Here is a 15,359-nt window from a genome sequence, read left to right on the forward strand (position 1 = left end):
ATAATGTAAAAAGTGATGGACTAAATGTTGCCGGAAATGATATTGGGATTTATAGAAAGAGCCAGCACTTCCACCAAAAGGAAGATATTGGAAAGTTGATACTGAAACATACCTTCAGGGCTAGGTCAGGTTCAGAACATTTGAGATGAGAGGTGGGGATCAGGGAGACAAAAACCCTCCAGGTGCAGAGTGAGTAAACTGTTAAAACTATTGCACCATTTTTATTTGTGCATTTAAGTTGATTTTTTTTGTTGTTGTAATAAAAGTAGTGCATGCTCATTAACAATTTTTGGAAAATTCAGGAGAGTATAAAGGAAAAGTAAAAAATCCTTGTGTTTTGTTTATTCCTTTTATGAATAATGCTTTTCATACTAAATCCCTCCCCCCCACCCCCCAAAAGAAGAAACACCTGTAACCTACCCTCCTGATCATGACTTCTGTCTGCATTTTGGCTAATCAAGCTTCTTCTTGGGTCTGTATGATCATGTACATATTTCTAAGAGAAATGTATACAATTACCGTGTTCCGAGTTTGAGAGCTGCCTTAATTCTTCATATTTGCTGCATTTCAGTACAAATGTGGGAAAAGAAAACCAGACATTCCCAGTTGTATATGTTAGAATTAGGTTTGGTTGTGTACAACACAAAACCCATGTTAAGAGCAGCTTAATCATACAAAGTTTTATTGTCTCACCAACCAAATCTAGAAACCTGCTGTCCAGGGCTGGTTCTGCGGCTCTGCAATTGTTAGCGACCTTGGCTATGTCCAGCTTTGAGTGCCACTCTCGTTTTGTTTTTGTTTTTCAAATAGCTCTGCCTTTTTCCCAGTCCTGATGGCGATATCATTTTGAATGTCAGGATTCCCAAAATTAAGCTCCGTCAGTGTGAGGATCTTTAAGTCATGCACAGGTTGCATGATAATAATAACCCACCAGCCCCTTTCCCTTCACAGCTTCACCCTCCTTCCTGTGTTTAGAACGTAGGCGGTGTTAATAAGGGGTTGCAAGGGCATCTATTCAGACAGATGGATGGACTTGATATTTAAACCCATTACCACATACATTGCACATCAACCTTTACTTACCCTCCCCTGGAATTTAAGACAACAGTGCAGGCTTCACCATTCCCAGTTTTGTCCTTTCAGAGCATTGTTCACACCACAGATAAGTAACTCCCCCAGATTTAATTGTCTGGATGGTGACCTCCCCCTTTAGCTTCAGATACATGAGCCAAATACTCTCTGCCAAAGAACAAGAAACAATCTCTGCCTTTTCTCCTCCCTCCTCCTTCAAGGAGTTCATTGCTCAGCTCTTGCAAGTGGTTGGATATTCAGAATCTAGTTCCTTCCCCCTGAAAAGAATGTGTGCGCTTTCCAAGATTTAAGCTTCAAGAACTTAATCCTGGAGTGAGAAATACATTTCCAAAGTGAAATTAGTAAATATCAGTTATGAGCCATTGCTACAGAAATATTAAACTTGGACTAAAGGAACACTTAACCAGTTTCTACCGATTTATTTTCTAGTGGGAAGATAAGACTAACACAACATGCACATATACTCACACACCTTTAGGACAGTTACAGATTACCTGTTCTGTCTGTTAGAACTGTTGCTTTAAGCTAATAGAACCTAATTGAAGTCCCAGCAGTATATAATGTAGATCATTGGTTCCCAAACATCAGTATCAAAACCATCTGGAGTGGTTTTAAAAGCTACCAATTCTCAGATCAAATCTCCAAAGGATTCTGATTTTATCGTCCAAGTTATTTTGATGGCAACCAGGCTTGAGACTCAGTGTTCTAAACTGAATTTGGTGTTTCAACGCTCATTTTGACCCAGTCTGGCCGTAGGCCATTATTTAAATGTATTCAAACTAGTATGATCTATATATTGGACTAAGCCTAATCTAATATAGAGTAAATTGTCACTCTGACACCATGGAATTAAATATATTAAACACATTAATATATTTAATTACCTTTCCTACTGCTATTAGGATGGTCGTACTTTAGTGCTGGGTTAAATTACTATACGGAGTTAGTGGAGGTAATGCCAACTATTGTACCACATTGATCACTAAGAAAGAGTAACTTGATAGTAATCAATTAGTCAAGGATAAACAAATGTCTAATTCTTCTAATAAAATTTTTACCAATGATTTGCGAAGTAATCTTGCGAAAATAATTTTTTACTTCAACCTAGGTAGTCTCTGGAGACGCAGTTGATTATAAATTCCATCTATTTCACAGGAATAATATGAAGATTGGCTTTGTAAGAAAGTTGGATATCTCAAATCTGTCAGATCAATGCAAAGAGCCTTTTTCATTTTCCCTTGGAAATTGGACATTGTGTTACTGTGTTATGTACTAGAGAAAGGCTGTGAGGCGTGGTATTGAATAAAGTATTAGAGACAATGAAAATTGAATTTGGAGGGAAAATAATAATCTCTTCAAAACCTATGTACTATAACATCAAAGAAGTGAATAAATCAGGAGTCTTGATTTTGTAAAACTCCTATCAGGAAGATACTAATGGCAAATTATTTTGATGTTTTTATTTCAGTTAACTTGAAAGAGAACTAGACGGTTTGTTTTCCAAAATCCTCTTTTAGACCCAACCATACTAAAAGACAAAAACAGAAAGACGGAGTAAAAACGTACTTTTGATGCTCTTGAATGTTTCTATTACAGAAAAGATAATAGCAGCATCTCTCTCTCCACCTTTTGAGTTTGGGATCTCTGCCAGCCTGTGACACCTTCTTTCCCCAAACCAGTTAACTCATTCAAAGCAGCTTCTTCCTGGCTTTGAATTTAGTCTCTAATAAAGCCCTCCTACCTCTCCCTGACATATTCTTCTTCTATATCTATCTCTTGCACACGGATACTGCTTCTGATCTCTTTTTAAATGAAGATATAGATCTTTTTGTTCACAATGTCTCTTAACTCTTTATAGTAAATATTTACGGCACACTGGGTGCATCTTTTTGACAATACATTGCATCTGAACCAGCACATAAAGTTCTGCTACAGTTCCAAAAGGGATTTTATGTGACATTAATTAAGGTGTGAAATTGCTTCCTGTTAATTTCCCACACCCTTCCATGATCTGCTATTAAGACAATTAAATTTCTTTAATGGTCCATTAACTAACAGAGCAATCTAACCTTTCCACTTGGAAATTACAGCAGGCCAAGGAAAATTTGATTAAGTTGGTAGTAATAAAAATATTAGTCATATTTCATTCTTCTTTGATGGAAACTGAGCATGAAGTTTCTTTTTTTTTTGTTTTGTTTTGTTTTATTTTTTTATTTTTATTTTTTTCAATTGACAAGGAAATTTAGTTATTTCTGAGATATACATTTTAAAGTAATAACTAGAATTATGACTTATAACATTATACCAGAACATATAAGATTTTTAGAAATTTCATGTAATGTCTGAAACATTTATATTGACATATGTCCATACAAATAACCCAAAGAAAGTTTAGTATTAGTTATTTTTGTTTGTTTGTTTGTTTGTTTTTATACTGCAGGTTCTTATTAGTCATCAATTTTATACACATCAGTATATACATGTCAATCCCAATCGCCCAATTCATCACACCACCATCCCCACCCACCGCGGTTTTCCCCCCTTGGTGTCCATACGTTTGTTCTCTACATCTGTGTCTCAACTAGCATGAAGGTTCTTTATAAAGTGTCATTTATGAGTTTTATTAGAAACTGTAGTTATCTTGCCTCCATTTGGAAAACAGAATCTGTCAGCAACAACTACAATTGCCCTCCGCTCAAGTTTTCCAGCTCTCCATTCCAGAGTAATGTTGACACTTAAAGATTTATACCTAGTTCTTCCATAACTATCAGAATTTTCAATTTTTAAATGATTTACAAGAATCCAGCAGTAATATAAAAGTAATCATTAGTAGCAGTTGTACTACTTTACATTTGGATGATTTGTTGTTATTTTCAACATTCTTCCTTAACAGGAGTATCATTTGATAGTCACTGACATTTGGAAGGATGCACATTAAAATTTCCAATTTTAAACATGAGGAAACTGAGTTTAAAAGAGGTTACATAACTCACCCAGGTCCATTCAGCTAGAAAGAAGCAAAACTAAGACAAGAACTGTTACCATTACCAAATACTGCTAGAGCGTCCAGCAAGCTGGTGAATGAGAATGACCATTGGGATTGGAACATACATTCAATAGTGACTTGACAGGAGTGATTTCAGTGAGGTAGTGGGGACTAAGTCTAATTGGAGTAGATTCAAGTTATAACAGGAGGTAAAGAAAAGAAGAAAGTAATATTAAATGACACTTCTGAGGAGTCCTGTTATAAAAGGGAGGTAGAGAAATGGGGCACAAGGTGGAGAGAAACATGGTGGTTGCATGGTGAGGTTTATTTGTTTAAAACTATTACAACGTATTTATAGACTGATGGGAGAGAAGTGAAAATTGGTATTATAGGAGAGAGGGTCACTGAATAACACTCACCAGCACGGATGGGATCAAGGACACACATGGCAAGGGGAGGGCTAGATTTAAATAGAAACAGGAAGAGTTCAAGCATTTTAACAAGCAGGGAGCCAGAACATGTATGAGCAGATGTGTGAGGGTTGGTAACTTTTGTGGTGGAAATATGAAAACTTTCTCTTCTGCATTTCTTTTCTAAGGGAAATACAAAGCATGGTAGTTTATTGATGAAAAGGAAGGAAGGCAGGGAAGAAAGGAGGGAAGGATAAAGGGAGAGGGAGAAAAAGAGAAGAAAAGACAAGAAGAGAAAAGAAAAGAAGGCAAGCCTATTACCTGAGTCTGAGGAGGGTCTGAGGCAGTTTTTGAAGTTTGAGGAGGGAAGAGAAGTATGGAAGAGTCACTTGGGAAGAATGAGAGAGGAAACTGGGTAGAAAAATGTAGTAGGACTCTACAAAGTGCTGAGCACCCCAGAGGTTTGGGGTCAAGACTTTGAGACCAAGCAATTAAGTGTTGTTTTTCTCCAAACTCTTTATTTGACTATAACCTTAGGGCAGGAGCCCTGCTGCTAATCACATGTGAATTTGAATGCAGATTTTGCCTGTGTCAGTGCACTACTTTGAACAAACTACCCTTTTTGCTCTTCAGTTTCCTTTACTGTGAAAGAGGTCAATTAAGTATCCACCTTTTAGGGTCATTTAAAACAAACTTACTGTATATAAAGTGCAGATGTTTAGTAAGTGCTCAGTTAATATTAGCTATGATTAAGAGGACAGTGGCTACTTAGAAGGAGAATACCCCGGGATGGTACCTGAAACCTGGTTCATTATTGTTGTTTGATTTATAAATAACAGCAACCCCTAAGGTGTCACTTTTTCATACTTTTAAGAAAGGCATTATTTTCGTTTAAGTTTTCCAAGAGAAATTTGTGATAACTAACATAAAACTGATTGTTGAACATTAAAAGTTGCAAACAGGGAATCTGAGTTATTATAATGGCAAGGGACGCCTGCCTATTCTGATAACTGCATTTGCAGCAGAGGTACCAGTGAAAGAATATAATAGAAAAATATTAAGTGGAAAGCCTGCCCAGGAAAGACCCATAACTAATCTTACAAAGAGAGGATGGATTTATTTTTAATAAGACTTCAAAACCCAGTGATATGTATTTGGTCCTTTTCTTTTCTAATGGCACAATCTTGCATTTAAAAGTAAAGCAAAAAATAAGTTGAGCAAATACCATATATTATTACAAGGTTGGTAGCTTATGGTCTTGTTATGACCAAGTGTAGCATTTTATTTGATAACAGGACTGCAGGGCTTTCTACAGAAAAATGGACCACTGCATCTCAGGCAGCTGTGAAAATGACAGCCTTCACTACGCCAAGTCACTAAGTGACTAGGGTCCATCATACGAGTGTGTTCCGTTCACATTAAAGGGGTGAACTGGGGATTCCTAGCAGATGCTATGTCTTAAGGTAATACATAACGTTGGCTATGTTATTAGAAATCCGCGCTTGTCCTTGTGTCTGCAAATGAGGAAGAATATTCTCTCATGAAATCTCTGCCTCATTCTTATTCTGAAAGCTGGGATAAATCCCTCTGCTTCAATATACTATAAATCAAGAAAAGTCAAAACATGAATAAAAAGAAACATTCAGAAGAAAAAGAAGAGAAGGAAGAAGAGGAGGAGGGGGGGAGGGGGAAGAAGAGGAAGAAATTGAAACATATATCAGAATAGAGGAAAAATAGAAAACTGATTTGAAGAAAGAGATCTGAAGAGCCATACAGCAATACTTCCCTTTTCAGAGCATTATCTCCTTTTTACCATTTATCCAAAACTATTATGATACCACATATGTTAGAAGAAGAAGAATATTTATCTCAAAAACATTCTGTGGGCTGAAAAAAAGAGCAAGTATATTTTTTCATACTTTAAAGAGGAAAGAGGGCAAAAAATATGATCAGGACAACCCAGAAGAGCCAAATGAAAGAGATGTAACGTGACTCATGCAAGTATTGCATTATCAGGACACTGAACATTCTTGAAATTTGGATATTGGAACTTTGTTGGAAAGATAGTATAAAATTAAATCAGAAAGAAACACAGTTAGAAACCAGTTCCATACCAACAGCTGGCCATTAAATCATGCCCACTGAAAATAAAGCCTGTATCACAAGTGGAGCCCACAAGGTCCTGAATGAGAAATAGGTAGTTATATCCCAAGTTCCCCTCACTGGATTGGTTTCCAGTTGTTAAATCTGCAGTGACACTGAATCTGAGTTTCTGTGAAACAGGTCTGGGGAGCTGGGAGGACAAGAATGAGAGGGAGTTGGAGTTTTTGTTTGTTTTTTCACTTTATTCTCAATTTGGAAATTACTCCTCATCAAAATAACTAGAATATCAAACTTTGCTCTCATAGCTATAGTGCCCCAGAATGCATAAAACAGAGCACTTGGGAAGAAAATATTCAAGGATTTTTTAAAACTTCTAAAGCATTGACTAAAAACTCTATTTTCTAATGAAATAATAGCTTATAGTAAAAGAAAGTGATGGAAAAGCCCCTTCTTAAATACCATTTTAGTCCTTTGAACTACTGCAAACCAAGAGACTAGGGTTCTTTGCAATTACTAATAAGGAACTTATTAATGGGAAGAAAAAAACCTTAATCTTGTATGGGACAGTAATAATTTGAGAAGCACAATTTAGGAGCTATAGAATTTACATAATTGTTGAAGATCAGAACCTCGACAGTTCCCTGGAAATGTTTCTTAAAGGTTTCTCAGAATTGCTTAGTAGTATATGATTGGAAATTAATACCAGAACTCCAAATTCTAGTACTGGTAGCTGTAAAAAAATTGCAATTAATTTTTACTGTACAGTATACAGGAGTCTCATATGTGGGATTAGTAATTCTTGATTTATCATTTGTTGTTTGTTTAGTCGTCTTAAGTGCTAAGCTAAATTATGCTTCCCCCAAAACAAAAGGATAACCATTCTCAACATGTTAGTTAGCTTAACAAAGAGAGCCCCACTTTTCAATTGCAGTCAGAGTCATGGTATTTGAAATGTGTTAGATGTTGAGTACAGTCATCCCTCAGTATTTGCAGGGGATTCGTTCCAGGAATCCCTGTGGATACTAAAATCTGCAGATGCTCAAGTCCCTTATATAAATTGGCATAGTATTTGCATATAACCTACACATCCTCCTGTATACTTTAAATCATCTCTAAATTATTTATAATACCTAATACAATGTAAATGCTATGTAAATAGTTGCCAGAGCAGGGCAAATTCAAGTTTTGCTTTTTGGAACTTTCTGGAATTTTTTAATTGAATATTTTCCAATCCACAGTTTGTTGACTCTGAGGATGTAGAACCCACAGATACAGAAAGCCAACTGTATAGGCGATAAGCAGCTGGTCTCATACATCATGGCACCCAGCTAGGTTTGTTCCTAAGAAATTAAGACGGTGTTTGCAAGGCATCAGAACAACTCATAAAAGTTTGAAACGCTGCCAACCATTTCTTATGTAATCTATGCAGTAAGATTCAGTTTGATTTTTCTTGACTACCCTGACTGGCTGTAGGAATGTCATGTAAACATAGTTAGACAATTTTCTAGATAAAGAGATTGAATAAATAGATTTTTCCCTATACACTCATATACTTGATGGACATATTATTAACTGTTCATTCACTAACAAATCAAGGCTGATATATATCAGGATCATGGCTTAAATCCTCTGGCCTGGATTCAGGAGGTCTGATTCAAGCTGGCCCTGTCACTCTCATCCCTCGCCACCTCTCGGTTTTACCCCATCCTTCAACTGGTCACTGTTTCTCTTATACAACCTGCGTTTCATCCCTTCATTCTTATTTAGTAGCTCATCCATTTCTGTAAATCCTCTGCATCCTTCAAGGCTAAATCAACATCAAAGAACTATTTTATATACTCATTTCCATTAAACTCTGCTATGGCCCTTTCTACCCTGTGATTTGTGTGAATGCCTGTGCTCTCTTTCTTAGCCTTGAGCTCCTTGAGGGCAGGAATCAAGAGAGCATTTCTGGCAGTTGCCGCAGAATCTAGCAGAGCACCTTGTACAAAGTAATTTGTACCTGTTCATAAAATAAATGAACAAATTAATGCTGAAACAAATTCATCTCTGGATATTAGTCAGCAAAAGAGTAACTGGAATTTGAGGAAAGAAAGAAATGAAAAGACAGTAATAGAATCAAAATGATACAATATTATTAATAGTTAAGCCAAGTTAAAAGGGCCAATAAATGTTTTGTGAACCAGTTCATTCCATCAAAGAAATCTAAGATACTCTGTCTCTCCTAAGTTTGCCTATGGAGGTCAGGTCCAATCAGTTCAGGAAGTTTCCTCAACTCCCCTCCCCATCATATAGTAATTGATAGCTTTGACTCTAATCAAGACACTTCTTTTCCAGAGAACAGCAAACTTCTAAGACAGCACTGTGTAATAGAAATATAATACAAGCTACGTATGTAATTTAAACTTTTCTGGTAATCATATTTAAAAAATAAAAACAAACATATGAAATAAATTTTAATAATGTATTCAACCCAGTATATTCAAAATGTCATTTCAATATGTAATCAATATGAGGCATTATTACTGAGATATTTAATTTTTGTGTGGTCTTTAAAATTCAGTATTTATTTTGTACTTCTAGCACATCTGAATTAGGACTAGCCACATTTTAAGTGCTCAATGATCACATATGGAAAAATGGATACTGTATTAGGTAGCACAGTCCTAGGATGTTCTCATCAGATTTTCCTATCCTCACACCAACCCTGTACCCTCAGTATATCTCAATTCTCTCTTTCGCAGTACAGTCCTAAGACTAATATTGTTGACTATTGGGGAATTTTTGGCTCTTCCCATGCAAATAGGACATCTCTGGCTTTAATAGTCACTTCTTTGTTTACAGCTTACACTCAGGGTGTTTGTTTCTGTGTGTGTGATTTTTTTTAAATTATGTATAATTGTTAATTATGTTGTATAAAATATACACAACATAAAATTTACCATTTTAACCAATTTAACAGTACATTTCTCGGTCCATCCACATCTCTACAAATGACCCAATTTTGTTCCTATTTATGGTTGAGTAATATTCCATTGTATATATGTACCACATCTTCTTTATCCATTCATCTGTTGATGGACATATAGGTTGTTTCCATGTCCTGGCTATTGTAAATAATGCTGCAATGATGGACCTAGAGTCTGTCATACAGAGTGAAGTAAGTCAAAAAGAGGAAAACAAATATTTATATTAAGACATATATGTGGAATCTAGAAAAATGGTACAGGTGAACCTATTTGCAGGGCAGGAATAGAGACGCAAGCATAGAGAACGTATGTGTGGACACAGTAGGGGAAGGGGAGAGTGGGATAAATTGGGAGGTTAGGTTTGACATTAATACACTACCGTGTGTAAAATAGATAGCTAGTGGGAACCTGCGGTATAGCACAGGGAGCTCAGCTCGGTCCTCTGTGATGACCTAGATGGGTGGGATGGGGGGGAGGTCCAAGAGGAAGAGGATATATGTATACTTATAGCTGATTCACTTCATTGTACAGCAGAAACTAACACAACATTGTAAAGCAATTATACTCCAATAAAAAAATAAAAGAACTGCGATCTAAAAAACAGAAATTCTTGAGAATGTAGACAAAAGGGCAGAGGAGATAGAAAATGTCACAGAGTTCAAGACATACAGAAGAAGGAGTGAGAAGATATAATACTTATCTAATCGGAATCCCAAAGGGAGAAACAATTATACTCCAATTTAAAAAAAAAAAAGAGTACATTTCAGTGCCATTAAGTACATTCCTGTGTTGTGCAGCCATCACCACCATCCATCCCCAAAACTTTTACATCTTCCCCAACTGAAACGCTGCACCCATTAAGTATTTACTCCCATCCTCCCTTCCCTCGGTGTCCCGCAACCACCATTCTACTTTCTGTCTCTATTAATGACTACTCTAGGTATCTCACATAAATGGAATCATAAAATATTTGTCCTTTTGTGCCTAGCTTATTTCACATAGCCTTAGTTCCTCAAGGTTCATCCATGTTTGTGTCAGGACTTTCTTCTTTTTTAAGGTTGAAGAATATTTCATTGTATGTATATAACACATTTTGTGTGTCTGTTCATTTGTTCAACCAACCAAATGTGCTTCCACCTTTTGGCTATTGTAAGTAATGCTGCCTTGAACACGGGTGTACAAATACCTGTTCACGTCCCTGCTTTTATTTCTCTTGGGTGTATATCCAGAGGTGGAATTTCTGGATCATATGGTAATTCTATGCTTGATTTTTTGAGGAACTCACCATATTGTTTTTCACAGTGGCTGTCCATTTTAAATTCCTGCCAGCAATGTACAGTGGTTCCAGTTTCTCCACCTACTTGCCAACACTTGTTATTTAATTATTTATTTTTAATAATAGGCATCCCGAATTTGTTGTCATTACCAGTTTTGGATGACATTAGGAATATTTGGTAGAGGTGAAGCCAACTTGGATCTACATTAATATACAGAAATAACTTAAACGTTGGTATACGACAGTCATCTATACCGTTTATTTGATGAATTGTTTTTCTGCTTTTATTAAAAACTTTTGACTAGGACCTCGAAATCCTATACTCCCATCTGGCTCTGCTACTACTCACCATCTGACTTTAGGGAAGTTGCTTAGTTTCTTTTATGTTTAAAAAACAGGGATAAATATTTCTCACCTACTTTTTTCACCTGGTTATTGTAATTATCAAATGAGTTGGTCAGTTTACAATGGCTTTGAATTTCCATTTGGGCAGGTTTTGGCACTCCCCAGCAGCATCCAGGAAAATCTTCACAATCAAATGCCAGCTCGGGTTCTATACTACAATCTAGTCTCTCTGTGATGATTCAGTGCCTGGGAAGAAGTCCAAGTCCCAGTTAGGGTTAAATGTAAAATTCTGTCTGTTGGTACAATTCATTAAAAGACAATTTGCCTATAAAAAATAAATAAATAAAATGGCTTTGAAAATTCTGAAATAGATTTATTGACGGGATTAAAGGTTTATTTAAGAGGTTATGATTGTGGTTATTGTGTACATCACAGTGATTTGGGTTTACGTTTTGAGCTTATAATGCACTTTATAGAACACTTATGCCTTCTTGTTTTCTTCTTGTATTTTGTGTCATCATTTTATTATGTACCATTCAGACAGAATAGCACAGTTATGGAGTGTTAATACAACTATCAAAGGAGGTTACATTCCTGAAGAGAAGTGTTTTGTCCTTTCTTTCTTTGCTTTCTAATTGGATCATGGTCTCTTAATTACATTTTAATTCTAAAACTTGATTGAGTTTCATACCCCTTGATTTGTCAGCTTCTTAAGTTAGGTAGTATTACTGGCATCTGAGAGTCTGTAAATAACAATGAAAATTAAAGCCCAAGAAATTAAATTGAATCTATTGGTTTAATTACTCTTAATTTTCCAGCTACGATATCTAATAAGATATATTTTTCAAAACCTGGAATTTTATTACTCCATTTAATGGAAATATTGGGAAATTAGTGATTGAGTTGTCCTAGAAGAAGAGCAAGTTGCACATTTTGCTATGACACTAGTGAGTTTTGTTCTTTTTGAAATACTGAAAAATTTTAGATGCCAGTTTGGAAAACTCTACGGGGACTTGATACTAGGATGGTCAGCAGGGTTAAGTTATTAGAAAAGCTATCTGCAATGATAATTATAATGGCAACATTTTGTGTTGTCATAACTTAAGTATTTTATGTGTAAGTGAGAAATAGCAAAAAAAAAGATAAAAGTTAAAAACAAATGTCTTGAGTAGAATCTATGATACAAGGAAACAAAAAGGAAATTGCAACAGTAAGAAATTCAGATACAAAAACTGTAAACTATATTATTTAATGGAAATTAAAGAGTAATATTCTTCAAGTACCTGTAAGTTGAAGTTTAAGAAATTCGCGTGTCAAAATCTATTGTGTGTATTTTTAAATATTTTTTTTTTCATTCTTTGAGACTGATTTAGCAGTCGGTAGTCAGGTCTGGGGATTTTCACAGCTGATTAGATGACAGAGTAGGGAAAAACTGCTTTATGGCATCATATGAATAACTTTCCAACTGAATCACTTCATTACTTCTGAGTTCCCCTGTGCACTAACCAGTTATAAATACATGGCTCTATTTTGCACATATAAACATATTTTTTTAATTTGGGGGATTTTAATACTTGTGTATAACAGAAATATAGGTAACAGACCTTAGGCTTGAGGAATTTCAAGATTTCAATAGAATCTTAAGGATCTCTGTCTTTTGTAAAAGAAAGGTAGAAGCTTGAATTACCTACTGGCACCATCTGAAAATTACAGGATCAATTCTTTCTAGTTTCCTCTGTATACTTTGCTAGTGAGGCCAAAGGCAGTTAGTCCTTTGAGGATATTGGAGGGACCATTCAGTGCAATAACTGAAATATTTTAAAATCTCATTTAAAAATATATATGTATAATAATTGTGCACAATGTACTTAACAAACATGCTTTATATATATATTTTGTACTGGCCACAGTGTGGTTAAGGTTTTGCCAGCATCAGCATCACCTGGGCACTTATTAAAAATGCAGAATCTGAAGCCCACTATAGACCTTCTGAATCAGAGTCTTCATTTTAACAATGCCCCTAGGTGATTCAGATGCACATGGACATTTAAGAAGCCCTACTACTGAGATGTTGGAAGAGACCTATCTCTTCATCACTGAACTAGTCTGAGGAGAAGCTTACTTGTATCTTAACTCTCTTAATCTAGTTTTGGATTTAGAATATGCCTTCAACCAAAACAATTTATCAGTATGTTCTCTGAAATCTTTTATTCAAAATGTTCATGCAGAGATCAGCTCATTCATTCTTCTTATACATCTTTGGATGCTTACTGTGTGTCCATTAGACAGAGCTAGAAAGTGGCTAAGGATGTAGACCAGGCAGTGTGGCTCCCAAATTGGTGCTCTTAACCACCATGCAACATCTATTTATTCATGGCCATGCTCGGGTCTCCAGTTCCAGGGCAAAGCCCATCAGCGGAAGCAATTTGATTGGAAATAACATTCAGATTACCAAGGTACTGTAGTGATTGTTCAATAGATGGGAGTACGCAACTATTTGTTCCTAAGTCAAGGATAAAAATTCCTCCTGATATTTAAGTAAATATTTCATATGCTCATATACAGTCACATTTGTCTCACAACAGTAAAATGAATCTGTTTTAATGGACTCAATACGCTAATAGATCCTATCTTATCTTTGTGAATTGAAAAACATTTTTCTTTCTATGCAATAATCTAGCAAGAGCCACGATAATTCACAGATGACTGAGCTTTAGAGCCAGACAAAACAATAGAGATAAAAGGAAGTGTTTATATAGATGTGAACTGAAATCTCACGGTTGCATAATCACATTTCCTATTGATGAATAACTATTGATGAATACCCTGAAAGTTGGCAATAAATATTTCAATTTGATAAAACAATGTCATATTTCTCGCAGTAGGGTAAAGATTAGGATCACGTAAATAAGAATTTTTTCCCTACCCTAACAAGATTGCAGACTAAAGGCTAAAAAACAAAATATCTCTTTCTACCCTTTAAATGTTATACTCCCAATGTCTCCTCTAACTCTAGATGAAAATCCTATTATATAGGTTAGTAGACAGTAAAAACTTAAGCCTTATCTATACAGGAACAGAAACTACTCATGTGTCTGCCGTTCGGGAAGACTTAAAAGGTTGTGACTGATAGAACTAGAAGAGAATTATGTGTATCCATTAAAGGTTTTAAGTTAAAACTCGTTTTCACAATAGGAAGCAGAGCTAGTGATGAGAGTGAACAATATTATAAAGTCAAAATTGAGCTGTTTATTGAGGCCAAATTTATGTCCACTATTGTAACGAGTAATTAATGTGATTTTTGCCTTCCAGTGTGTATGTACAGAGAGCCATCGCTACATGAGATTGGAGAAAAACAGGGGCGTTCGAGGAAAAGTTCTGGAACACCAACCATGAATGGAGGCAAAGTTGTGAATCAAGATTCAACATAGCTGAGAACTCTTCCCTTTGTCCCTCTCTCATCCCTTCCTTTTCTCCTCTTGCCCTTTACCCATTTCCTTCCAATAAATCCACCCAAGGAGAGGAAAATAAAATGGCAACCCAAGACCCAGTGGCTAAGATTCTGCACTCAAAATCTTCCTTTGTGTAGGATAAGAAAATCGAACCAAAGCTTGTCTGTTGCAATGTGGTAGAAAAATGCACATGCACAAAGATTAGCACACCTAAAAGCAGAGGAAAAAATAAATCAAGACACCACAAGCATTAAAATAAACTGTGTTGTTATTAATAGAGGGCTAACTGTAATGAAGACATAACTATCATAAAGATGAAATAAAATTATTATCTTAAAGAAAAGGGTTTTGGAAAATTGAACTTACAAATCGATGTAATACCCTAAATACCTTAAACTCTGGATAATTCTCTGGTGTGTGTTTTGTTTTGAATTTGTATTTTCTTTGGACATCTGGAATTGAAACATTATTACATTCTGTTTCCAGGATTTTTTTTTACCATGATATTGAACATGTATGAATTATAGATTCTTCTATTGCCTATAAGGTATATAGCCAGAAATCATTTAACATCAAGAAAAGTTTAAAATTTTATTCTTGAAATCGATATTTAAGATTGTTTCATGCAAAGGTTAGCCTTATGTTGAATTTAATGCTATTAGCTGATTTCATTCCTTCCTAAAAAGAGTTTCAGATTCTACTAGGAGAATATCAGATTTTTTTCAA

General features: G+C 35.5%; 1 protein-coding gene across 2 annotated transcripts in view; it reads left to right on the forward strand.

The window, feature by feature from the left end:
• Positions 1 to 15,039, forward strand: part of FGF12 (fibroblast growth factor 12) — a 364,960-nt gene extending 349,921 nt beyond the window's left edge. For both annotated transcript variants that reach the window (XM_061193267.1, XM_061193266.1), the window contains exon 5: positions 14,494 to 15,039. In XM_061193267.1, coding sequence (XP_061049250.1) covers positions 14,494 to 14,612 — 119 coding nt within the window. In that variant the 3' untranslated portion in view covers positions 14,613 to 15,039. The remainder of the gene's footprint in view (positions 1 to 14,493) is intronic.
• Positions 15,040 to 15,359: the final 320 nt, after the last annotated feature.

This window comes from Eubalaena glacialis, chromosome 6, assembly GCF_028564815.1.
Source record: "Eubalaena glacialis isolate mEubGla1 chromosome 6, mEubGla1.1.hap2.+ XY, whole genome shotgun sequence".
NCBI classification, from domain to species: Eukaryota; Metazoa; Chordata; class Mammalia; order Artiodactyla; family Balaenidae; genus Eubalaena; species Eubalaena glacialis.